This window comes from Neopsephotus bourkii, unplaced genomic scaffold (assembly GCF_033783945.1).
Source record: "Neopsephotus bourkii isolate Nb327-2 ecotype Australia unplaced genomic scaffold, CSIRO-AGI_Nbou_v1 NB_168, whole genome shotgun sequence".
Classification (NCBI taxonomy): domain Eukaryota; kingdom Metazoa; phylum Chordata; class Aves; order Psittaciformes; family Psittacidae; genus Neopsephotus; species Neopsephotus bourkii.
In genome coordinates, this window is record NW_026900684.1 from 16,743,811 (window position 1) to 16,769,639 (window position 25,829).

General features: G+C 37.9%; 1 protein-coding gene and 1 pseudogene across 1 annotated transcript in view; one reads left to right on the plus strand and one right to left on the minus strand.

Annotated features, from left to right (window-relative positions):
- DCHS2 (dachsous cadherin-related 2) overlaps positions 1-25,301 on the plus strand; it is a 66,682-nt gene extending 41,381 nt beyond the window's left edge. Inside the window, exons 12-19 of the mRNA XM_061373798.1 lie at positions 139-996; positions 6,876-6,986; positions 9,617-9,828; positions 11,277-11,428; positions 14,307-14,437; positions 15,002-15,288; positions 18,959-19,097; positions 21,644-25,301. Of these exons, the coding sequence (XP_061229782.1) occupies positions 139-996; positions 6,876-6,986; positions 9,617-9,828; positions 11,277-11,428; positions 14,307-14,437; positions 15,002-15,288; positions 18,959-19,097; positions 21,644-24,270 (4,517 nt within the window). The 3' untranslated portion in view covers positions 24,271-25,301. The remainder of the gene's footprint in view (positions 1-138; positions 997-6,875; positions 6,987-9,616; positions 9,829-11,276; positions 11,429-14,306; positions 14,438-15,001; positions 15,289-18,958; positions 19,098-21,643) is intronic.
- On the minus strand, positions 16,733-16,830 carry LOC133223839 (U6 spliceosomal RNA; annotated as a pseudogene).
- Positions 25,302-25,829: the final 528 nt, after the last annotated feature.

Consider the following 25,829-nt stretch of genomic DNA (forward strand, 5'->3'; position numbering starts at 1 on the left):
AGATGTGAAAGGCACATGAGTGCATCAGCTGTATGAGCAATTGCATCATGTTATTGCAATTAACATAGCAGTATTCACAAGTGATTCTTTTTTCAAAACAATTGTTTGTGACTGGTTTGTTTTTAATGTGTTTGAAAGGTGGAAACGTTGGAGAATACTTCACAGTAAATGTCACTTCAGGAAAACTGCTTGTCACTCGTAGCTTAGACAGAGAAGACATCAGCAGCTTCACTCTTGTAATTGAATGCCATGACCTAGGGAGTCCCTCAAGAAGCTCCACTGCACAGCTCTATCTAACAGTCTTGGATGAAAATGACCACAACCCATTGTTTGCAAAGACCCAGTATCAAATCTCTGTGAGAGAAGACCTAGAGGAAGGCTTAGCCATCCTGCACCTCTCTGCTTCTGATGAAGATGATGGTCTGAATGGTGAAGTTACATACTCCCTCATTGATGACACCTTTGGAGCATTTGCTATTGACAGTGTAACTGGGTCTATAGTTACTACGAAGGCATTGGACCGGGAGACCAAATCCCAGTATACATTTAGGGCTGTGGCAAGTGACTGTAGCACACATTTGCCAAGAAGCACCACTGTCAGTGTTGTGGTGAACATTGATGATGTCAATGACAATGACCCCATTTTTTTGCAGAATCCTATCAGGTCCTTTGTGCCTGCTGAAACCCCTGTGAATGAGACAGTAGCCACTGTGCGAGCGGAAGACATGGATCTGGGGTCAAATGGAGCTGTTGTATTTAGTTTGATGATAGCAGAAACCGTATTTCATATCGACGTGAAGACTGGTGACATTATTCTTCAGGAGCCCTTGGCTTCCAAGGACTTCAGTACCCAGCTGGTAGTGATGGCTTCAGATCAAGGTATCTCACCTCGAACAGCCACAGCTATGGTCATCATCTTTACAGAAGAACAAGACGAGGAGATTTTATTCAGCCATAGCCTATATGAAGCAAGCATGCCTGAGAACAGTGCAGCAGGTGGGCATCAAATCCCAATTTGTGTTCTTGAAGTTGCCCATCTCCCCTCATTTTGGAATCATAATTGTAATGAGTAGTATAGGGAAGCCTTTTCCCTGTGAAGCAGCAGGGAAAAGTTAATTTGGATGTAGCAAATACCTGTCTGCTCTTTTCCAGGGCACAAGCATTAAAAAAGAAGTTGGAGACATTATTTGGTGCTTGAATTTGCTGCCCACGTACAGCAGCAATGCTCACAATAAACAGAAGCTTCTTTGTCAAAGTTGGTGTGTTTCCACCCCTCAGCCTGGGATGCCCTGAGCATCAGTGGGTTCATTCTTTTAGCAAAATTTCTTTAGTGATCTCAATGCACATAAGCTCAGGTGAGATGAGTGGTGTGTACCAGTTGCAACATGACATTTCTTGGTTTTGCAAAACCTGTCATGAATGGTAGTAGCTTGCAGAGAGACTGTAAAACCTTACTGAAAATCTGGACTTCCCAAAAGTAGGTGAATGACGAGTACGAGGGATGAAGGTGAGAGGAACTTGGAGACTGTAGTACATTGTCACTTGGACAGATTTCTACAGTGTACCTCTAAGTAGAGTCTGCACTGTTGAAAGCTACCTATAGACAAACCAGTTTCAATCACAAGATACTTACAGACTTATTTTTGCTCCATATAGTGATAAGAATTACTGCTCTACTTTTTATCATTCTGAGACTATTAGTAGTTATATCTCCTGCCAGTTATATATGTAAGTACCTTTTCCTGCTTCATCCTAATAAAGGGCAAGAAGCAGCACCTTTCACATTTTTCTGAACACAAATCCCACTGTACAATTGACCAGAAGTATTTTGAGATCTGACCTGTGCTGTATTCTTGATTCAAACACTGCCTCATCAGGCTGACCTTGAACAAGTCATTTATCCTCTTTATAGTTCAAATTTCCCTCAGTAAAACAAAAGCAATATTCCTTTATATCCTAAGGGTATTGTGAGACTAGTGAACTCTTGGATCTTGACTAATAGCCTGCATATTTGATTAGGAACCAGTAAAAAAGAAATATGTTAATAAATTCAAAAAAGCAATCAATATTCTTGGATAATTATAAACAGAAAAAAGGATGAAAGGTAAAGATTGCTGTTGCGGTAATTACTGATATGTTTGCTCAGCTATTCCTTCCTCTGTGCCTGTTTGGGACTAAAAGCCTAATTTTCATCAGTGTATTTTAAAATAAATATAATGCTGTGAGTACTACCGATGTTTCAATTAACACATCAAAAATAGGCAGTAAGGTGGGTTTTGATTATTTTGTTTTCAATTACATGACATTTTTTTCTTTTTTTTTTTTTTAACCATAAATGAAGTATTTTGATTTCAGGCTATTTTGAAAAATTTAATCAATCAAAGCACCAAACTAGAGCATCCTTCTAGCTCTTTCCTTGTTTGTCAGAAAACGTGGGATTTTGAAAAAAGCAAAAGGCTTCCAATAGGAAAGAGTAGAGCATGCAGTACATGGGTGGTTAAAATGCTCTACTGAAATATGAAAGGTGTAGGTTCAGGTCTTCTTAGGCAGAGGAGTATTTATTTCCCTTTCACTCTATACTGAACTCTCTGAGTAGGGAGCCTTTAGGATATATTCTTTAGTGTGCTTTATTTATGGCTTTTATTACAAATACAAAAACAAAATTAAATCCCTTAACACATTTGTCCTTCAATTTAAAAAAACCCTGGTTTTATTCCATTAATTTGACCACAATTTACAGGTAGTTTTGGACACCATAAAACTGATTTTTTTTTTTTGTGTGAGTGTAAATCACCAACAACCCAAGGCCTCAAAGCCCTGTTTTGCTAGAGTCAGCACTGCACAGTGTTTAATTGTGTGTCACTTTGCAAATGAGATTCTGCCCTGGGAGAGTTGCTGCTTCCAGAAGCTACAGTCTGGATGCCACCACAATGTATGTTAAATCCATCATTTTCTGTCTTTTAATTGATAAAATCAATTGAGAGTCAATTGTGGTGATGTATAGGGCCTTCCATCCTAGATGTCCAGGAAGCAGAGAAACCAGGGTGCTCCATAGGTGAGCTCCAGGCTCTCAATTTTGTCTGTCCCTTGCTGGAGCAACTTGTATGTTCAGAAAATATCCTGAGAACCTGTTTGTCAGGCTTCCTAGCAAAGTAAAGTAAAGATCCTGGGGTTTCAGTCTTTTCAGGAGAGACGGGATTAACCTGCATTAATCCTGCATTAAAATTTCCTTCTGGTTAAGGAAAAAATAGTAAGAGGGAAGATAGGTTTTGTTAGGTTTAAAGAAAGAAAATTAAAATCAGGGCTTTATGGCAATAGATGAACTGATCTGATCCTAAATTTTCCTAAGTGTAGGTAAAATCTGAGGTCAGACTAGAAAATCCGCCCTGGAATTACAAAATGCCCCAAGGAGCTGTGGTATCAGAATGCCATAGTCACATGCTGTCCCATTCAATCTGTAGAAAATATAAATAATTCCTGATTTAAGATGTTTTGTTTAAAGGAAATTGAGCAAAGCTGCAGGGTAAAGAAGAGGGTTTCATCCCAAAATATTAGTTTGTATATTTAATAAAAGTTTATTTACTAAGAAGATCATACTTTTTGGAGTAAACCCTAAAAAAAATGCTTTTTAGAACATGATTTTACTAAATACTAATTTTTTTTGCTGTTTTTTAATACTTTATTTATATAAGCATAAATAAATATAAAATATTTTACATTTCAGGGGAAAAAGTGTGATTATAATTAAAACTCTCATAGAAGTTAGCTTATAGAATATATGTGATCCTGGGACCCCTATAAATATGAATGGTACCAGTGTATTTAGTCCAGGGGAGATTTACATTGTTCACTGATTATTTGTAGACCTGGTATTAATAAATGTGACTTTTCCTCCTAATTTTATTTTTCTACCTTAACTAATAAAGTAGAAAGTTTATTTTTAAAATACTCAAAAATCTGAATAGTGTAATCAACAAAAGCCACAGACAAGGGTCCTTAGCCTTAATTTAGTCTGGACTCGTCAACTGGTCTTAATTTAGCCTGGACTCTCAACTGTGTGAGTGCCTCAGGACCTGGTTCTTGTGGTCATATTTTTCTTTAAGTGTTTGACCTCCAAGTTTGACCTTCAGAAAACTGCATTCTTCTACTTTTTGTTTATTATTGAATATTTAATGTCTTTAAATATTATAAACTGCATTACAACAGGTGCTTAGAAGCCAGTCAATAAATAATCAGTACTGCAGTCTCCAGAGGGTGAGAAACCTTTATTATTCTTCAAGCTTTTACTTGAATGGTTGTGTGCTTCATTGGAGACAAATTCACCAGTAAAACTTGTTAACTCCTCTATGTTTTTTTCCTGTTAGATATCAAATATATAGCCTCTCTGTAAGTAATCTCTTACTGTTTGTGCTGTTAGCTTTTTCTTTCATAAGCAATTAAGGGGTTTCAAGACATAAAGGCAAGGATGAAAGGGGGTTAGGTGGCAAAGGAGGAGGAAAGAGACTACCATAATTGGTAGAGAGAAGGAAAACAATGATATAATGATACATTAACTCAGTTCCAGTGTATATGTTATGGCCTAACACCATGGCCAGTACTTGCCCAGGTAGGCAAATACTGTCTGTGCTGCCATGCTTCAGTTTCAAGCAAGCAGGCATAATGCAAAGGTTGGTGTGAGACAATTTAAAGCAGTTTGAGGTACTTTCAAATGCATTTAGGTGGTCTGTGATTGAACTGAAAAAAGAAAACAATCAAAAAAACCTAAATATAAACATTCTAAATCACTCTTCATTTCCTTTGACATATTAGACTAATTCAGAAGTCAATTGCATAGTGTTTCAAGCCAGTTTGCATTCTTCTATGAACCTGATCTCCTCCCTTCTTTGCACTAGTTTCAGTGTTGATGTCATACACATTGTGCCATTTCTTTACAGCCAGAAAGCTACTTTCCTCTTAATTTTATCCAAGCTAAGTGTTATATTTTGTGACCTCTACTTGAAGCACTTTTTGAATCATGTGTATTTGAAATTGCAAGCTTCATCAGATGGGTACTATCTTTTGTTATTTACCTGTATGGGACCTGTTTGTTTTACACAACAAACCTCCCAGTTTGGGCCATATTTTTTTGACAATGAACTACAAAATTCACTATTTGAAGGAGTCTTTCTCTGTGAAAAGTATTAGAAACGAGAAGTTTGTTCTCTGACAAAAAGAATTGTAAACAATTTTAACTATGTGAAAAAATAGGAAACTTAAAGGGTTAAGATTTGAAGACTTAGAGCAAGAGTTTATTAACCTAAACCCTGAAAAACAGGAATTCAAGAAGAAATGATGCTGCTTCCTTTTCTTCTGGTAGTTTTTGTTCTTAAAAATACAAGCAAACAAACAGAAATACTGTTGAAAGCATTAGAAGATAAATAGTGACATTTTTCAAAAGTTGAACTTTTTTCTTATCTTCAAGTCTGCTCTGAGGATGCCATGAATGATTGTGCTTGCAGGCTCTTGTAGTACATCAAAGTTCCTTGGCAATGAAAATTCATCCTTCAACTCCCTATTTTAATTCCTAAAAAAAACCAAACCAAACCAAACCAAACCAAAAACCAGTGCAGTCTTTACCCATTGTGTGGTTATTTTACTTCCAGAACTTTTTTTATAAATATCTTACAAATATATTAACTAGTGCAGAAAATTGTATCTGTTAAAAGTGGCAAGGTTTTGCTTTTGATAGATTTTGGGAGCAAGTGACAAACCACAAAACAAAATATCCTGTGTTTAAAAATCAGTAGCAATGCTTAAAAAAAAAAAGGTAGCAGATAGATAGTTGTAACAGAAATGTTTCCTCCCTCTCATTATTACACTAAAGATACAGGTCCTTGCCTCTGACATCCAGGACACTGAGTGTGAACACCATGCTCTTTGTAATGCAATAAAATAGCTAGTTATCTGTGATACTGTTGGGAAGAGTTCAGGTTGCACAGTAGCCTCACTCCATCACAGTTGTATGGAATCAATTACAATTAAATTACATAATTAAAATCCATTAAAAGAAATTGCCATACATGCTAAAAAAGTTTGTAACTCACTTGAATAATTATTTGGAAATCTTGATAATGGTTTTTAAACTTAATGCATTTTTGTTAATATATTGTATTTGATTCTCCATTTTTCCTCTAATCCCATTTCAAACAGGATTTTTATTTCATGTCTCTTGTATTCTGTATTAAATTATTGCTCTTTTCATGGAATTTGGATTCTGCTATAATTGACACATAATTATGCATGCAGTTTCATCTCTTGATTCCCTCTGTTAAAAGATGTCTAATTAAAAAATTAAAGAATATTTCATTTATAATATTGTTTAGAAATCCCAACAGAATTCAGATAAATGAGTGAAAATAAACTTTTTATGGTGATTCAGGGGTATTATGCATCCCTATGCTGCACAAAAAAGGACTAATTTTCTTAAAAGAATTAATGAAAAAGTGGGATTTAAGTGACCACAAATGGCATAGCCTGAATAAATGGAATACATATGATCTCAGGTAAGTGGTAATTCGTGTAGTGTGAAAAATTAGGAAATCTTTGCAGTTAGGAGAAGTTAAAACTCATCATTTTATTTAGACAGGTGATGAAATTATAATCAGATGAGTAAGTCACTGGGCAAGAAGGGATAGGCAGTGCCTTGTCTATGAAGTTGTAATGCAGTGTAACTCATAGAAGAGCTGTTGTTATTGTCTACTATTTTAATTCATGAAGAAGCTTCTCACCTAATGCACAGATGTTTGGCTGTGCACCTGCTATTAATCACAGTAATACAAAATTAGAATGAAACCTTCTGAAGTGGACATGATGAAAATGTTGCATTGCTTTCATAGGTACATCACTTCTAACCATAGAAGCATATCAACGCAAATTTACAGGAGAAAGCATAAAATACAGCATCTTCAGTGACAAGGAAAACATATTTTCCATACACCCCATTACAGGTACATTTTTATAAATACATATTTTTCATCAAGTGTCTGTGTGTAGCTTAGTCTCTAAAATAAAGCAAGCTCCTACCACAAGAGCAGGGGGTACATGCCTTAAGAGTATCACTCTCTTGTTACAATGAATAAATCATTAGTAAAACCAGGAATGTTTTACTGCAGGAGAGACCTGCAGTAGTGTAAACTTGATGTGGAAAGAAGTTGAACACCAGTATGCCTGTTTAAAAAACTCAGTTCTGAGCAACTATTGATCATCAGGTGTTGCGAGTTGATAAACTATTGTTTTGTGATCCAAGGCTGAGATGCCGCTTTGTTTCTCATCATCAAGCTGCCCAAAAACTCACTAAACATAATCCTTCAAAACACTCTTAATGTAAGAAGCTTTAGACCCTTGTTGAGTTTGATGCTCTTTGTTTCAGGCAAACCTTGACAAGTCTGACAGTCAATTTTGTGCTTTCTTTTTTTTACAACTGTATCTGCGTTCTGCAGCTGATCTGCTTCACCTGCTCTTCAGTCAGGAAATTTGGATGGCAGGAGAGCAGCACATTCCCCATGTGCATTTACATGCTCTTACCTAAGGCATCTAAGAGAGCATAGCCACTCTGGTTGCCTCTGACCTCCTAAACATCTGCATCAAAAGAATTTGCCTTCTGAATAGCTGTAGTCTTTCTGAGATGACATAGACAGTGTAAACAGTTTTCCTTATAAATAGTGTGAATAGTTGTACTCTTAATAATTGCCTTTCTCCCTGGTTTCCTGGAGGCTTTAGTCTCTGATTATTCTGGTGTCTGCAGGTATCAAGTGGCTTTACTCCTGTAAAGCTAGTATGTTTGATGCTGATGGACAGTTAAAATTGGTTTGGTTTGTTTAGATGAAGTGCACTTAAAGTGCATACACTTGATCTCAACGTCTTTCTTTCACTGAAATAAAGATGTGCTTTAAGATTAATCTTAAAAGACTGAGATAAGTTTATCCTCAAGAAAGTGATTCTCAAATGGGATTTTCCTTTTTTTTTTTTTTTTACCAAACCAGGCTGAAAAGTGGTTACATGATGTATCTAAGAGTCTCAGAAGCACTCTCTTCACAAACAGTAGTGGAATTTCTATAGCAGTGAATGTCATAAGTCTTCCTTTGAGAAATTTGAGCCATTGTGGTTTCTTCTGGTTTCTTTCTTTTGTGTTTTAGAAAATGTTAATTGAAATGCAGCCTTTCAGGACATTTTAAAAGCAGTTCTTACCCTCAGCATTAATTATGACACCAATAGCTCTAGCCATTGTTTCTACTGCAGACATATTTTGAGCTATATTGATGCTGTTTCTGTGTTATGTATTTTTAATACCCAAAGGTCTGCTCTACTTGTCTTTATAAGCACTGATGTTAATTAATTGCACTTCGGAGATTTTCTCCCTTTCTAGGAGGATTCATATAAAAAGTATGGTACAAAGTGATCTAAACACAGATTCTGCAAACCCCCTCAGTAGTCTGTCTTAGCAGTTGGAAAGGTTTTATTCATACTTACCTCAATGCTTATTGAAATGATTTAAACTTAATACTTCTTAACCTAGTAATAGTGTAATAGTAGACGTAAGACAAAGACAAAAAAACCCCTATTCTTTAGATATTTGGAGTCTGCTACCCTGTTTCTTTTTTATGTGTACTTCCCTAGAATGAGCAGCTCTGGTTCTTTCACTTTTTCCTCCTAGGTGGTGTACCTCAAACTTGGTTATTTGCTCCACCCTACACTATAGTCTTCCAGTTACTCTCTGTCATCTTGGAGTGTATTCCTTCTGTCACTGTTTACTTTTTCTGTATATAGAATACAGTAATTTTTAAGTGTTGTACTCAGGAGAGATAACCTGAGGGCTTTGAAATCTTTATGTTCAGGATGCAATTCTTGAACACTGGACAGATCCATAAGCAATAGCCAATAATTGCTGCATCATAGAAAATAAAAACTAAAAAGCACTAGCTTGGAGAGGCACAGTAGATGAGTTGTTCTGCTATCACAACTTGGGATATAGATATTAATGGCACTATTATTGAAAAGTCTATGTGAACCTGAATTTCAGTTCTAATGAAATTAACATACAAATAACTATGTTTGATGTTTAGATGTAATGATGAATTTTGAATATATTACCATATTACCTAGAACATCAAAATAGTGACCGTGGATTTTCAAGGACATTGCAGAAGTTGATACAGCTGTTGCCCAGTTTGGATATAGATGGAGGGCTGGATGTAGCCACTCTCAGATGAAGGACACGAATCACTCAAGAGGCACAGCTGGCTCACTGTCACATGTCAAGAAGCACACATCATGCAGCCACTTTCTTCCTGTGTCTATTCCTCTACAAATAAATCAGCTTTGTTTTAGGAAATTGCCAATGTGGTAGATGTTCAGCAAAAAATCCACTATCCAAGACTTGTACAGTAATTAGCATGGGAGGGTGATGTTAGGTAGAAGAAGAACATGGTGGGAAGGGAGCTTGCTGGAATTTGGTCATGTGTTCGGTAAAGGAGACCGTATATGTTAGGGCCTTCGTGACTGCATTAGTGCATGGTTTTCCCTGAATGCGTATATCACATCTCCCTTTTTTATTCTATTTTTTGTTTTAATAAACCAGGTGCAATCACAGTAAAAGAGCCAAAGTTTCTTGATTATGAAGTTAAGAATAAAATACATTTGTCAGTTTTGGCTGAAAATAGCTTTAACTCAGCACTTTGTGGAGTGACAGTTTTGATACAAGATGTGAATGACAATGTACCTAAATTTGAGCAAAGCTATTACAGAGCATCAGTATGGGAAGGCCAAAGTCCTAAAACAGACATCATACAGGTAAGTGGAAATACACCTTTCCAAGCCCAGTGCTGCAGTTAAAAATACATTTGGTTGATCTGTTCATGATTACAATCCTGATAAGTCTGTTCTGGACCACTGTCTCTTAAAAACTGAAAGCAGGGTCCTTGGTGTTGCTAGTACTTTGTTTAAATACCTAAAATATTCACGATTTTTTTTTTTTCTAGACCACATTTCAGATTTCTTTAAGTTGAATTATAACTCTTTATATAATTCTTTATCTTCTTAATAGTTGTGCAGCTGGACTTGAAATACATTTTTGTTGTTGTGTTTTTTTGGTTTTTTTTTCTTTTTAATTTTTTGTTTCCCTCTTCAAGTAGTTGAAAAACACCATTCAAAGCTGTGGTTCTGGTTATAATATAAGGCTGGGTCTTGCATTAAAGCATCTACTGAAAGGGCTATAGCAATAAAAAGAATACTTTCAACTCATCAGAATAGTAGAGTCAGCCCAAGTGTTCAATTTAAAACCTGATGCCTAAAGAGCAGCTTGTCTCAATTTAAATGTGTAAACATTTCTTCCTCTGAATGGATCTATTCTCCGAAAGTGTTTCCAGCTGGCCATGTTAGAGCAAAAGAAGACATCAGTTGGATTAGAAGAGCACATTATTTCCTCAGTTCATGTTCTTGCATTGCAAGTCAGGTCACAGCGAAGGTCATGTTAGGTACTAAAGATATTCCTCCTCTAGAGAATAAATAAATGGAAAGCTACAAATGCCTCCAAGGCAAAGCGATTTGAAACTGATGGACATTGTATTTAGAGAAACATATGTCCAGGAATGGAGAAAAATCAAAAAGCAGTCAACACATATGTGTAGTCAAAATTTTATGACAAAACACATTCTATTTCCTTTATTCACTCTGTCATGTTGCCTCTGCTATGGTTTGGATCCTGTACTGATTATAATGCTTATTCAGCAACCAGAAAAATGCAAAGACGGCTCTTCAAAGAGACAGAAGAGTCTTTGAGAAACCTGTTCACTGTTGTTAAATGTTACTTATTCTGCTGGTTTTATAGCTTGCCTCTGCCCTTTTTGCATTTTCTGGTTTGTATTTTTAAAAGTAATCAGTGAACTATTCCATGAAAGTTATCTGAAAACTTCATCTAATTATTTTATCCTTTTTCTGTTAGTATAGCAGTAATAAGTTAAGGGCTTGTTAGTAATATAAGCAGTTTCCAATTATTACGTTCAACCCTAGTGCTTTATGTAGTTGAATTTCAGATTACTCAGGGAAAGAATTTGTATGCTTCCTATCATGAGCAGATTTTTGTGACTGCACATGACAGTCATGCTGGGGACCAATATGATTATTTGCTTAAATCTGTGCAGTCAAAAGTAACCAGAAATACATGACTTTAGCAAAGGGGTTTTATTTCTGAAATTGCATTCTGACATTTTGAATTAAGTTTCAGGTTTGCTCCCAAACAGGTATTTGCAACTGACCTTGACAGTGGGATGAATGGGGAAACTGAATACTCAATTTTATCTGGTAATGAAAATGCAGCATTTCTAATTGATTCAGCACGAGGGATTTTAGCAACTAATATGGTCCTAGATCATGAAAACACTTCATCTTACAGGTTTGTATGCAAGGTTCTTATAAAAATGTTTTTTTCTTTATTCACTTTGAGATTGCTCATATTACATATTTTATAGTTTTCTGTTGATATCCGTTGCCCACAAATCCTGTGTGCAAGCCAGACAGCACTGAGAACAGCACTAAAGCTGCTCATTTGTATGCATGCTTCTTAAATTTAGGGGAAGAAATAAAGTCTGGTTTAACCAATGGGAACACTTACCGATACAAATGAGTGTGATGATTCACTATAGGAATGATCACGGTTCCTGGATTTTAGTTGATTAAGAATTGTACAGCTATTCCCTGTCTGGAACCTTTTTTTTTTTTCTTTTATGCATGTAAAGACACAGGGAAAACATTTAAACACAATGCAGGAAATAGACACACGTGTTCTGTTCTTTAATTAGAATATCGTTCCAACTTTCATCTCCATAATCTGATAAAGATGCTTCTGAAAGCTCTTTCCATCTAGAAGCTGTCTTGTACTAAGTATTAAGGTTTTTCCTGTTTCCAAGAAACTCTGAGTAAATATGATCAAGTGGACATGGCAATTTTTCTATGCAGGTCATGCCGTAATTGGAATTAGGAAACAAATAAATCATGCCTTGAAGAGAAAATATGAGTATGTGGATTCATACTCATATTTTTATCTACTGCAATTTATATAAAAAGTAGCTTTCTGTGTATGTGTCTGTAAAAATTACCTTCTTTTTTTTTCATTACATGTTGTTGTGACATCAGGTAAAGTATTCACAAGGTTTCCTATCCTCTGGACCCACACAGTTTTAAACATCCAACCGGAATTCTTAGGAACCAGAATAACTTTTCTAAAACCACATCAAAAAAGCTCAACAGAATATGTTGGGTCTCAAATATCAGTGTAATTTGACAGTAGTGTCCTAAAGGAAATACTTTGTTTTAACTTAATATACAGAACAATTCATTTGAAGTTTATTTCTTCAGTTTTTCACTGACTCAAAAGCGTCCATTCTCATTTTTAGTCATTTAAATAGTGTAATAAATTTTATTAGTAACCAGTACTTTAAAAGAATGCCTGCAATAAATCCTTCAAAGGAAGGATGTTTACTGTTTGTGAAACATTGGATATGTAATCATAATGATTCTCCTATCTGTCTCTAACTGAATGCCTGATGTATTTCACTGTTTAGGTTGAAATTCTAGACTTTTAAATTGACAGTTTGTTCAAGGAATTAGAAGCTTTATGTTCCTTCTCTTTATTAATATATTATTAATCTGTACATTGTTAGGTGAAATGTGAACAGCAACAGAAACTTTCAAAACCATTTTCCTGTTTAATTTCAAAATGTTACAAAACAAAAATGTTTCAAACGTGCAAGGAGTTGTTTATTTTATCTAAATTGAACATTTTCATCTCCATAAGTTCTAAGTCCCTTATATAGGAGTTATAAGGAAAGTGTTGACAGAACCTTAATTTTAATGCCTTGGCTGAGATGTTTTTATGAGGGTTTTTCCCATAGAAAGTGATTTATTTATTTTTTTAGTAAAATATTTCCATATGTATACTTTACCAATACTCATTCTAAAAAAATACACTTCCTATATGGAATTATGCATGGTCATTGTTTGAATACTAGCCTGCAGTTTGAGTTATGTGTTCAGTTGGCATGAGAAACCATGAGGAAACACCAAATTACAGCTGGTGTGATTCAGGAATGGAAGTGCTGCAATCCACTTAAGTAATCACCTTGGTATTCCGTATTGTCCTGTGAACATGCAAGAAGTAACATCTATTTGACACTTTAAACAGAAACTGAATTAGAAGAAAGAGGGAGATACAAAACATTCAGAATATTTTCAGAAAGACACAGAAAACGTCATGCAACATACAAGCATTTGCTAGTACACAAAATACTTCATTGATATGCCAAGCTCTGACTTGTATATCCTTTTGCATAGCTGGGTGGTTGGTTTGGGGGTTTGTTTAGCCCACTTGTTGAGCCTGTTGAGCTAGATTTAATTTTTAACTCCCTTCTGGATAATTTTTAATACTGAAGAGTGGTCTTCTAACGAATTCCTGCTTACAATAAACATTTGCTCTTTGCTGTTCAGAGGATAGTTCCCACAGAGAATAAGCATCCTTTACCTAAATTTATCAGTCATTGCTGACCTTTTTTTTTTAATTTTGCTCCACTGTTTGTGGAAATTTTAAAGTTGTTAAGAGAATCTACAACCCATCCTTATGCAGGTGTAAAATGGAAGTGTACAGGCAAACTCTCTCAATTTGGCAGTGAGATTGTGGTCCCACTAAAATCAGTGAGAACTTTGCAAATGTCAAATGGCGTATGTATCCTGTTTTTTTACTTTGTCGCTTATATTTGTAAATTAAAAGAGGAGACTATATCTCTGCAGACATTTTGGCTGAGTATTACTTTATATGTTTTTATCTTACCCAATTTTCACATTCCTGTTGTCCCTTTAGAAAAAACGAGGACAGTCAGGTTCCTCCAGAGGACAATTTAGTACTTAAGTTTTAATTCCTGCATTGAATTACCATCTGGAGAAATACGTCTTATTTGAAAGAGTCTTTATAGCTTGTTTTATTTCATTTGGTATGAAATTGGGTGAAACGAATACAAATTATACTTTCTCTTTTTTGTATTATTTTGTCATGGTCTTGCCATCTATAATCTCCTGGACATTTTTCCTGAAAGACAAAAAAATAAAACTCCAGACAGTTAAATGTCACATTTGTCACAGAAAGATGGAATTGAAGAGCTGCAATGAGGGGCAGAAAGGGCTAACGTTTTAGTTTGTAAATTTTCCCCTCCTTATAACATCAGTGGATAATTCAGTGATTTCTGACCAGTAGTGAAAATTGCTGCTTCCTATAATTGTAGGTTGGTTGTACAAGCTGCTGATAAAGGAAACCCCAGACTTTCTGCTACAACTATTGTGCAGATACAAGTATTGGATGTTAATGACAATGCTCCAGTTGTCCAACCACTAAGTGAAGTGGAGGTCCCAGAAGGTATGTATGATAGTACAGCTAAGTTTTGTTAGGATTGGGATTTCTCAGGTGATAGTGCTTTTGCTGATTGGTGTAACCAAGCAACTGTAGTAAAAAGCATAATGGATTGCATTAATACCAAAATATCTGCTTTTGTTCTCAGAGGCATTATTCTTAATCTTCAGATATTGTGTTTAAGAATTGTTTGGAACAAAACCATAGGCAATTCAGAAAGAGGGAAACAAACTCTGCAAAATTACGTCTGTAATCTGTTCGTTTTGGACTCCTGTGTAGTATTCTTCAGATGTCTTCAGTTTCTGCTTTTCTCCAATAAAAATACTTGGTGTTAAGCCCAGTATTGCTAAAAATTAGACATTTTGAACTTCATTGTCATGAAATAAATAATTTCTGTAAATTTGAATGGAGTATAAAAATGTCCTATAGTTTGATCCAGTCAAAATACACCAAAAGCTAATACAGAAAGATTACATATATCTAAGATGCAATATTAAAAAATTGGCAAAATCTTCAGAAACTGTAACATCATCTTTTAGCTATGACTTACTCTGAAAATTATTGTTTCAGATGCCCTACCTGGTTTTATAGTGACTCAGGTGTCAGCAAATGATGTGGACTCGAGGCCAGCACTTCAGTTTGGTTTTAGTTATGATAATAGTCCTGGAATGAAATTTTCCATGGATCAACACACTGGTGTAATCAGACTGGTGGAACCATTAGATTTTGAAGAAACTGCTGTATATAAGCTGAGAATTATAGTTTCAGATTCTGTACATCAAACAGAAGCAGAACTTACCATCCTTGTTTTGGACGTCAATGATAACCCACCAGTGTTCACTCAGGATTCATATCAGGTGGGAACATGGCAAATGGACAACAAATATGTGATGTTTGTCTTTATATTATGATAAACAGTAGGAGTGCTTATATTTGTCTTGTTTATGTTTGTCTTATAAATGCATTTGAACACTGAGAAGAAAGGTCTCTGCAAACTATTACTGAGCAGAAACAGAGCAGAGCTCTTCTGGGAAACTCCAGCCCCTTCCTGGGAATTCTGCTAAAAGGACTGAGGGAATTGTTCAGTTTTCATGTTTGCGGTTTCTGACTTCAGAAGAAAAGTGGTGTGGATGCTAGCTGTACTCCATTACCACTCATTCATTCCTAGAAGTTACTAGAGACAATTCAAACCAGTTTGGGGAACAGGGTCCAGTGCTCATAACTCTGTCTTCTGAGACAATGGTAAACAAGTTGGTACATTTATTCTGGCCCCATTACTGTGGCATGAATTTCTGCCATTTCAGTTAGATGGATCCACAGAGGTGTAGCAAATGTCCCTGTGATAGATTATGCACATATAGTTTGTAATATGTAACCCTGCTTCATCGCAATGGCACTCATCCGGAGAGTGAAGCATATGAGTTTTGACCTCCCCAACATTCCCTACTAGACTCAGAAGGGTACAAGGCTCAGCTTTTAGACTTCTGGACAAGCATTTGAAATGCTAGGCTGTTGTAGAAGTCAAGTTGTCCAACAGTGTTTTGAAACAAATCTGGTTTAGTGACATGGACAACTATGGGCCACTAAGCCAAGTAAGGGAATTGCAGCCTGAATAGGAGTAGGATAGACTAGACTAGATTAGAATATTTAGTTGGAAGGAACCTACAGATCTTCTAGTCCAACTGCCTGACCAATTTAGGGATGACCAAAAATTAAAGCATGTTGTTAAGGTCATTGTCCAAATGCCTTCTAAACACTGAGAGGCTTGGGGCATTGACCACCTCTCTAGGAAGCCTATACTAGTGCTTGACCCCCTTCTTGGTAAAGAAATGCTTCCTAATGTCCAGCCTCAGCTTCCCCTAGTGCAGCTTTGAACCATCCCCACGTGTCCTGTCAATGGATTGCAGGCAAAAGAAATTCAGCACCTCCCTCTCCATGTGCCTTCCTCAGGAAGCTGTAGAGAGTGACGAGGCCACCCCTCACCCTCATGAGGTCACCCCTCATCCTCCTTGTCTCCAAACTAGACAAGCACAAAGTCCTTAGCTGCTGCTCATAGGACATGCCTTCCAGACCTTTCATCAGCCTCACATCCTTATACTGTTGGGCTCAGAACTGCACACAGTATTTAAGGTGAGGCCACACCAATACCGAATAGAGTGAGATAATCACGTCTGTTGCCCAGCTGGTTATACTGTGTTTGATGCACCCCAGGGTGCAGTTTGCCATCTTGGCTGCCAGGGCACAGTACTGACTCATACTGAGCCTGCTGTCAACCAGCACCCCCAGATCCCTACAAAAATAAAATATATGAAATGCTTCATGAATTTGGGTGTTGTCCTTGCACAGGAACCATGCTAATCTGTGTCATTCCAATTTTAGCATAGGTGCTGCCAAAGCAAGCATAATATCCTACAAAGCTCTGAAAGGTAGGCTGCTAAAAGGATTTTGCCCTGACTTCATCAGCCCTAAGGCTGTGGGGGTTGGGCTAAGTCTCAGCACATGTAACAGCTTGGAATTGTGGTTAGGGATGGGAGACAGACAAAATCTGGAGCTCCAGGTGAGGTTAGGCTCCATAGGAAATGTGAGGTTGCCAGAGGAGTTGTTTCCTTAGGACCTGTGTGGGGCTGAGCTGTGCAGCTTGGGCTCAGGCCCAAGAGAGTCTAGAACATGGATAATTCAGCCTAGAAAATAGAAGGGTTGGGGATGATCTTACCAATGTACGTAAATATTAGTGGGGGGAGTAAAGAAGACAGAGCCAACCTCTCCTGTGCGGTGTTCAGTGATGGGACAAGAGGCAGTGAACACAAACTGACATATAGGATATTCTGTTCAAACATCTGGGAAAACTTTTATCTTTCCTTTGAGCTCTGACAATGACTAAACACTGGTACAGGTTGTCCAGAGAGTTTGTGGATTCTCCATCCCTGGAGGTATTCAAAACTGAACTGTACACGGTTGTGGGCACCCTGCTATAGTGACCCTGCTCTGAGTAAGGGTTGGAAAAGATGCTCTCCAGAGGTGCCTGCCAGCCTCAGCCATTCTGTGGTCGTGTGAACTGAGCTGTTTGCTTGACTTGGTGCTTTCTGTGTGTGGTAGATGTGCTCAGAGCCAAAAATATGAGGCACCACAGAAGTGGTGGATTTACTAATGCTTCATTTATAAGTCTCAGACAGATTTAGTCAAGAAATAAGTCTAAACATTTGTTTTAGTTAAGAAATTTCAACCTCTGATCGTGTGCAGGCACAGCAATTTAGTCACTTACCAAAGTATGGGGCAGACTGTAGGCACCTGTGAAACTTTCAGGTGCCTGAGTTGTCAGGATTTGTGTAAATTGCCCACTTAAACTCATAAGTCTAAGTTCTGGAAAAAAAAACAAAAAGAAGCACTATTATTGCCCAAGTGATTTTTAGACCTTGACTTAAGTTTTCCTCACCCCCATCTGTGTCTGATTTTGAAGAATAGTTTAGACAAGTACGTGCTTGTGCAAGTGCTAGGAATTTTTCTGTAGATCAGAGCAGACATTACAGGCAGGATTATTAACTGATGCAAAACAGTGCAGCTCTATCGACTGTGCTAACATAAACAGCTGAGCTTGTCTCCCCATAGTCCTTATGTTTTGATGTGTTGCTTGGAGGGTAAGATACACTGCTGCTTTTTGGTTGATGGTACATATAATTCCCTATTCATCATCCTGTAATTTTTACCCTTTTATTGTCCTTTCAAGTGTTTTAGTATTTATACTTTTCATATATAGTTTCATATATGTTTATGGCTATTATATACATATACTCTCTCTGTTAAAATGATTTAAACTAACACTTGAAATTATGACAAAGGTAGCTGCTGTATCGTACTGTTCATTTGAAACTGGATTTATAAGATGGAAGGAGACTTTGGACTCAAAAGTACAGTGTCTAGATTTCAAATAATGGAAGCTCTTAAGAAGGGAAAGGATTTTACTGGTTTTCTAGATTATATGAAGAAAAAAAGGGAGCATTTTGAAAAACTAAATTCTAGGAATAATCCAGTGATGTTTAAGTGCTATTATCTGCTGGAATTTTCAGGGTATGCATGTTGTTTTTTGTAATGGTCAATCATGTACTAGAGATTGTGACTGCAGACTATATTCTGTGTACAACAACCAAGGTGATCCTAAAAGTAGGGAGTAAAGCCAATTTTAGTTCCAGTCTATTGTAGGTATTCTTTCCATTAGCCCACTATTGAAAAAAGAGATTCAGTGATTCTCTGAACTCATTGTCATAATGAACTAGAACTAGATGGATTTTACTACTGGTTAAAGTTTACTATAAGATTTGGCTGTATTGTATGCACCATTTTCAATATCTCAACTCTTTAAAGTTTTGTCCCAGAAGAAAACAGGTGATTTTTTTTCCAAACCTGGGAACTGTGTTTGGGTTTGTTTTTTTCTTTTTTCCTAATGAGATCCAAGTGAAGGAAAACACACTTTTTATGTTCAAAATCTTTTATTAAACTCTATCAAAGCTGTAATTTTGCTTTATATGTCAGGTGAGCTTGCCAGAACTCATTTCTATGGATGCCCCTGTTCTGACAGTCTCTGCGGTGGATAGGGATTCGGAGCAAAATGGAGTGATTTCCTACAAAATCCTCTCTTCCTCTGGGGGTTTTTCCATTGACCACAAGAATGGTGAGTCTGTAAGCATGGTTTGTTACTTCAGCTTTTTCAATGTAAATTGAGCAGTCCTATTGTACTTCCTCATCTGTTGCCAGTGATTATGTGTGTTCTGGAAATCTTTGGAGGCAAAGTCCACTACATGTTTTGGCTAAATCTGCCATTATCACTGAAGAACTGATTGCATTGAAGGCTGGAGTTCTCAGTTTGTCCCTGAACAAACACAGGGCAACCAGCCACAACATCCTATAGGTGCTATTCCTCTGGTGTGCTTTGATAAAAAAGTTACTGTATGTTTTGCATTGATTCATAACCTTTCTGCTCATGTATTAGATTTAATTCAATTTAAGTTCATACTTCCTATTTTTTTCAGTGTAAATTGAACCTGTCATAATGAATCTTCTCTACAGCTTAGTATGTTTTTAATATTGCATCTTTACAGAGCTTATGTTATCTTGTAATCTTGTAAATGGAATTTAAAATTTTTCTAAATTGAGAACACTCTTTCAAAAGTACATAATTTTTTCTTCAATAGTTATGAGATTTAGCAGTTCAGATTTTCTGGCCTAATACCATAACATTCTGGGAGAAGGAAAAATGTGTGTCTCTATACGTATATGAACATAAGATTTTTGGGAATATCAGCCTCAGAGATTGCTAGATGCTGCAAAAATGATGTGCAGCTGTTGTTCAGTGAGCGAGTTCTTATCTCTTATTTGCTGTTCCTACATGTTTACATGAGGTGAATTTTTGAATGCAGTGTTTGTTGGGTGATGGTAACTGCAAACACTGAAATACAGATGTTTCACCCAGTTAAAACAGTTTTCTTTTTTACCCATTTTTTTTATTCTGTAACCTCTTTATGTTTTTCAAGTGGCTGTTTTCCACTGCAATCAGAAAATTGCCATCTCTGGTGCTTAGCTATACACCGCTATACACCATGAAGGGTGAAGTAGAAATAGATGGCTTATGAACATAGAGTCATTGAGTGGTTTTGTTTGGAAGTGACCTTTCAAGATCATCCAACCCCCATGTTCAGATAAACAATTTGAATGAAACATGTTTACATAACTTATTGGCAAACCTATCTAAATAACAAACAAGCCCATAAGGCTGTTACTGGGCTGCAAGTAAAATGGAAGAAATAATGACTTTCAGTAATGAACTTGCACAGCATAGCTGCCTCTAATAAGGAGCCCCTATTTCCTTAGCTTTGTTTTACTTTTTACTTTATGTATTTTTCATGTTCAGTCTGTTACTAGGAAGAGAAATTTTTGCTGGTCTAAATGCAGTATCTGTGTTTGATACTGCATCATCGTGGGTAGGCCTTGGCTTTACAGCATAAGCTAGGATTCATAGAATCATAGAATCATTGAACAGTTTGGGTTCGAAGAGACTTTTAAAGAACGCCTAGTGCAACCCCCTGCAATGAGCAGGGACAACTTCAGCTAGATCAGATTGCTCAGAGCCCCACCCGATCTAACCTTGAACATTTTCAGGAATGGGATGTTCACAACTTCTCTGGGCCCGATCTAACCTTGAACATTTTCAGGAATGGGATGTTCACAACTTCTCCGGGCAACCTGTTCCACTGTTTCACCACCCTCATTTTAAAAGATTCCTTATTTATATCTAGTATGAAACTACCCTCTTTTAGTTTAAAAACATTACCTCTTGTCCTACTGTAACAAGTCTTGCCAAAATCTATCACCATCTTGCTTGTAAGCCCACTTCCATGTTGAGAAGCTGCTATAAAGTCTCCTCAGAGCCCTCTCTTCTCCAGGCTGAACAGCTCCAGCTGTCTCAGCCTGACTTCATAGGAGAGGTGCTCCAGGCCTCTAATGATTTTTGTGGTCCTCATCTGGACCACATCCAATGAGTATTTTCTGTGCTGAGGACTCCAGAGGTGGACACAGTATTCCAGCTGGGGTCTCACCAGAGCGGAGTAGAGAGGGAGAAATCACCTTCCTTGACTTCATTTGACCTGCTGGCCATGCTTCTCATGATGCAGCTTTCTGGGCTGTGAGTGCACATTGTCAGCTTATACCCATTTTTCATCCAGCAGTACCCCCAATTCCTTCTCCACAGGGATGCTCTCAATCCCCCAGCCTGTACTCATACTGGGGGTTGTCTCAACCCACGTGCAGGACCTTGGGCTTGTTGACTTTCATGAAGTTCACATGAGCCCACTTCTCATGTTTGTCTAGGTCCTTCTGGATGGCTTGTTGTCCATTAGGAGTGTTAACTGCACCACACAGCTTTATGTCATCGGCAAACTTGCTGAGGTGCACCTGATCCCACTGTTTATGTCACTTATAATATTAAACAGTACTGGTCTCAATACAGACACCCTGGGGGGCACCACTCATCACACTTTTGTACCCAGACCTTGAGCCATTGACCCACTACTCTTTGGATGCAAGAGAATTACTTTGGGGTATGCAGACATTATAGTTGAGTCATTTTCAAGTACGATTAAATAGCTATAGCTTTTGGAATCACATTTACTTGCCTTAGTGAGTGTGAAGTGTTGGCTTTTATCAATTTTGTTTTATTTTCAGGTTCGGTGTTTGCTACGGGACCAGTGACACAACTGGAAAGGATTTCCATTATTCAGCTCCTGATAGAAGCCACAGATGGTGGCAGTCCAGCTCTGACTGCAGTCACTTCTGTAGAGGTGCATGTAGAAGATGTAAATACCCATGCCCCTCAGTTCACAAAGGTTCTGTACAATCTCAGTGTGAGTGAGAATGCCTCAGTTGGAGAAAGAATCCTCATGTTTTCAGTCATTGACAATGACTGGACACATGAAAACACGTATGTTGAATACTCTATTATTGATGGCAATGACAAGAATTTATTCACTGTGGAAACAAGTGTCATGGAGTCAGAAACATCCTACAAACTTGTTGGCAGTCTTGTTTTGATCAGTGTTCTTGATAGGGAAATAGCTTCTTCTCACCGTTTGGTCCTTCTTGCCTCTGATCATGGAACACCCTCCTTGAATTCAACTGCTATTGTGCTAATAACTGTCCTGGATGTTAATGATAATCCTCCAGTATTTAGCAGCCCAGAATACCATATTCATGTCAAAGAAAGCATCTCTGTAGGTAGTCACATCACTGAAGTCTCAGCAAATGACTGTGATGCAGGCAGTAATGCAGAGGTCACTTACGCTATCATCTCTGGAAATGACAGGGGACATTTTCGCTTAGATGGAAAAACAGGGTCAGTGGATTTGATGAAAACGCTGGATTATGAGGATACCATAAAATTCACTCTGATCATACAAGCCACAGATGGAGGAGCTGATGTAAAAAATGTGGCTTTTTCTGTTGTCCATATTAGTGTCCTAGATGACAATGATTACTCCCCACTGTTTCTGTTTCCCAGCCTGATCTGCACTGTCAGTGAAAATCTGCCTACCTTTTCTTTTGTGTGCTCTGTTAATGCACTGGATTTTGATAAAGGCTCCTATGGACACCTTACCTACTCCATACAGTCATCGTGTTTGGCTCATCGTGAAGCTCCTAGAGATCATGACATGTTCTTCATTGATCCTTTGATGGGAGATATTCATACAAAACAAATGTTTGACTATGAAAGTAAGAATAGGTACTGTCTCATAATCCAAGCAAAAGACAAAGGTGACTCACTGGCTACCATTACAGTTCAGGTAGATATTGAGGGAATGGATGAATTTGACCCAGTGTTTACACAAGATCGGTATTTCTTTAATCTCCCTGAGAAGAATGAAGCAGGCCAGTTGCTTGGTAGAGTGACAGCATCGGACAGTGATGGTGGACTGGATGGAGTTGTTACTTACTCTCTGCTAAAAACTTCTCCATTCTTTTCAGTGAATAAAACCAGCGGTAATATTTATCTGACTCAGACTGTTCACAGGAAGAAAAATGGCAGCAAAAGGAATGATGATACCCTGGAATTGTTGGTAAGAGCTCATAGCCCCAAAACTGAGTCCAAGTTCACAGTATGCACTGTTTTGGTAAATGTTTCCAATTCTCCTCAGAGTTACCCGGTAGTGTCAGCCTACAACCTAACCATTAGCATTTCAGCCTTCTTGATAGTGTTGCTACTGCTTACAGTCAGTCTTTCTGCACTTACTGTGAGATGTAAGCAGAAAGATCTGATGAACTCTTGCGTGAAAAAAGAAGCATCGTGCTCCTCAGCTACTGACATGAATTTAGCCAGCAAAGATAAGGACTGCCAGAAAATCCATAGCACCGAGAGCAGTATGCTTCCCATGGGTGCCATAGCAGAATGGCTGAGCCTAGCAGGAACTGGAGAGGGAAAGGATGATAATGTCCCCTGCAGGCATTCAGACTCCAGTGGCCATGGTTCTGCTGAAGGAGAAACAACAGAGGATGAGGAAATCAAACGGATCAATGAGCATCCATGCAGAAAGAGTGGCAGCTCATCACTGAGTGTGTGCAGCTCACGGGTACCAGATTCGGGGATCCCAAGAGAGTCTGATCAACTCTCCTGTCAGTCTGGAGAAACAGATGTTGTGGCTAACACACAAAGCATGGAAAGCATGAAGGCCATTAAAAGAGGGGGCAGAGAAGAATCCTGTGACACAACCTATGCACACAAAATGTCATCCCCAACATATAAGAAAATTAGAATAAAAGAGAAGCACATAATGACAGACCTCACGGGAGAGTATGTCTTAATGTCAGATAGGCAGGACTCTGGGTATCATTCACTTGCAACACTTGGCACCTGTGATGAGGATCCTGGAGGTGGTTATAACTGGGATTATGTGCTCAGCTGGGAACCCAGATTTCACCATCTTGCTTCAGTGTTTAATGATATTTCAAAACTGAAAGATGAAGACATGTACACTCATAGCTTCCCTAAGGAGAAGACATCTCTTGTTTTCCCTCCTCCCTTGATAACATCAGTAGCTCAGCCTGGCATAAGGACAGTGCCACCACGAATGCCAAATATAGTATCAGGACAAGCATTTAAAAAATACCCTCACACTCCCGTTATCAGTAATCTTGGATACCCTCCACCAACCATGACTCCAAGTTTTTCTCCTTCTCTCTCTTTACTTACTGTGCAGACACCTGCTGCTTCTCCAGTAATGTCTGATGGGAAAATTATAGGAATGTGTCTTATCGATCGAAGCCATGAACTGGCAACAGAGGAAGAAATTCAGGTCTAGGTTATTAACTGACAGTAGGTTATGGTATAAAAAATAATGCTTATAATGTATTTTGTTGCTGTTTAAAAAGCAAAATATGCCTGTCAGAGATACATCACCAGTATTATTTTTGTTTTCATGAGCTGAAAAGGTTAAGATACAAAATAGTTGCAAACTTGGTAACTATCCGTCTTGTTCTTCCCAGAATTCACTGTGAGGCCATGAAGCTTCTCCTCTTTCAGCTCCAAAAAACTGTGGTAAATCATACAGCCAGTTGCCTGATAACCAACTTGACCAGTTTTACTGTTTTCCTTATAAAGTATGTCAATAACAAGTAATTGTAGCAATTCTTTTCTGTGGAAAAACTTTATTAGCATGCTGGTGGGTTATGACCACCTCTGTGGTGGTACTAGAAGAAGGTACTAAAGGCATGTGTAAGTACAGCAGGTTTGGGGATGGGCAAAGAATAAAGCAAGGATTCTTACTGAGCTCTTTCTCGAGTGTTTGCCCAGGCTTTCCACATCTCAGCCCCTGGGTCACAACAGCCTGTTCGGCTTGGTGCAGTTTCATCATCTGCCATGGCTCCCCAGTGGGTTTTCTAAGCTGTCTTTGTTCTGTGGAATCCCACTTAGCGGTTTCTGTGGACATATTGTTTATCTCATGGTGTAAAGCCAGTGAGTAACATTTATCTGAATAATGATGGGTCACCCTTGGAAAACAGATCAAAGGTAAAAGCAACCATTTTCTCCATTACTAGAGCTAAAATAGATACCTACTGTCAGTCCTATTACGGAAGTTGTCCTTGTCCCCAGGCACCTGTAAGAATAGACAATGTTACAGTTCTGAAGGGCCTCTATGCCTCCACCCTTGGTTTTGGTTCTGGGCTGGGCATACCTCTGCAAGACCAGATAATCTGGCCTTTTTTGTTGTATCATACATATGGCAATTTGTGTATGTATGTATATCCAGACACATGCACATGCCTATACTGCTGTGTATGCTTGTATATTGTATCAGATCAATAAAATACACAGAAAATGCACCTGAAGTAACTCTTGTTTCTCTTCAGTGTATATTTAAAAGTCTTGGCCTCTTCATTAGGGACTGTAGTGATAGGACAAGTGGTAACGGGTTAGAACTTAAACAGGGGAAGTTTAGATTGGATATAAGGAAGAAATTCTTTACTGTAAGGATGGTGAGGCACTGGAATGTATTGCCCAGGAAAGTTGTGAATGCTCCATCCCTGGCAGTGTTCAAGGCCAGGGTGGACAGAGCCTTGGGTGACATGGTTTAGAGTGAGATGTCCCTGCCCATGGCAGGGGGTTTGGAACTTGATGATCTTACAGTCCTTTCCAGCCCTATATTCTATGATTCTATGTGTATTAAAATTGGTCTGTAGCGAAGGGTCTAATTGTTGCCCCGGAATCTGTTATAAGTTGGATGTGTACAGAGGTGTACATTATACAGGTCACAGCAGGTGGAGGAAAAGCATACTGTGCTGTAAGACTGAGTGATTCTGTGCTATCAGCATCATGTGTGCAGTGGCTTTTGTCATTTCCTCAGTCATGCACGTCAAGATT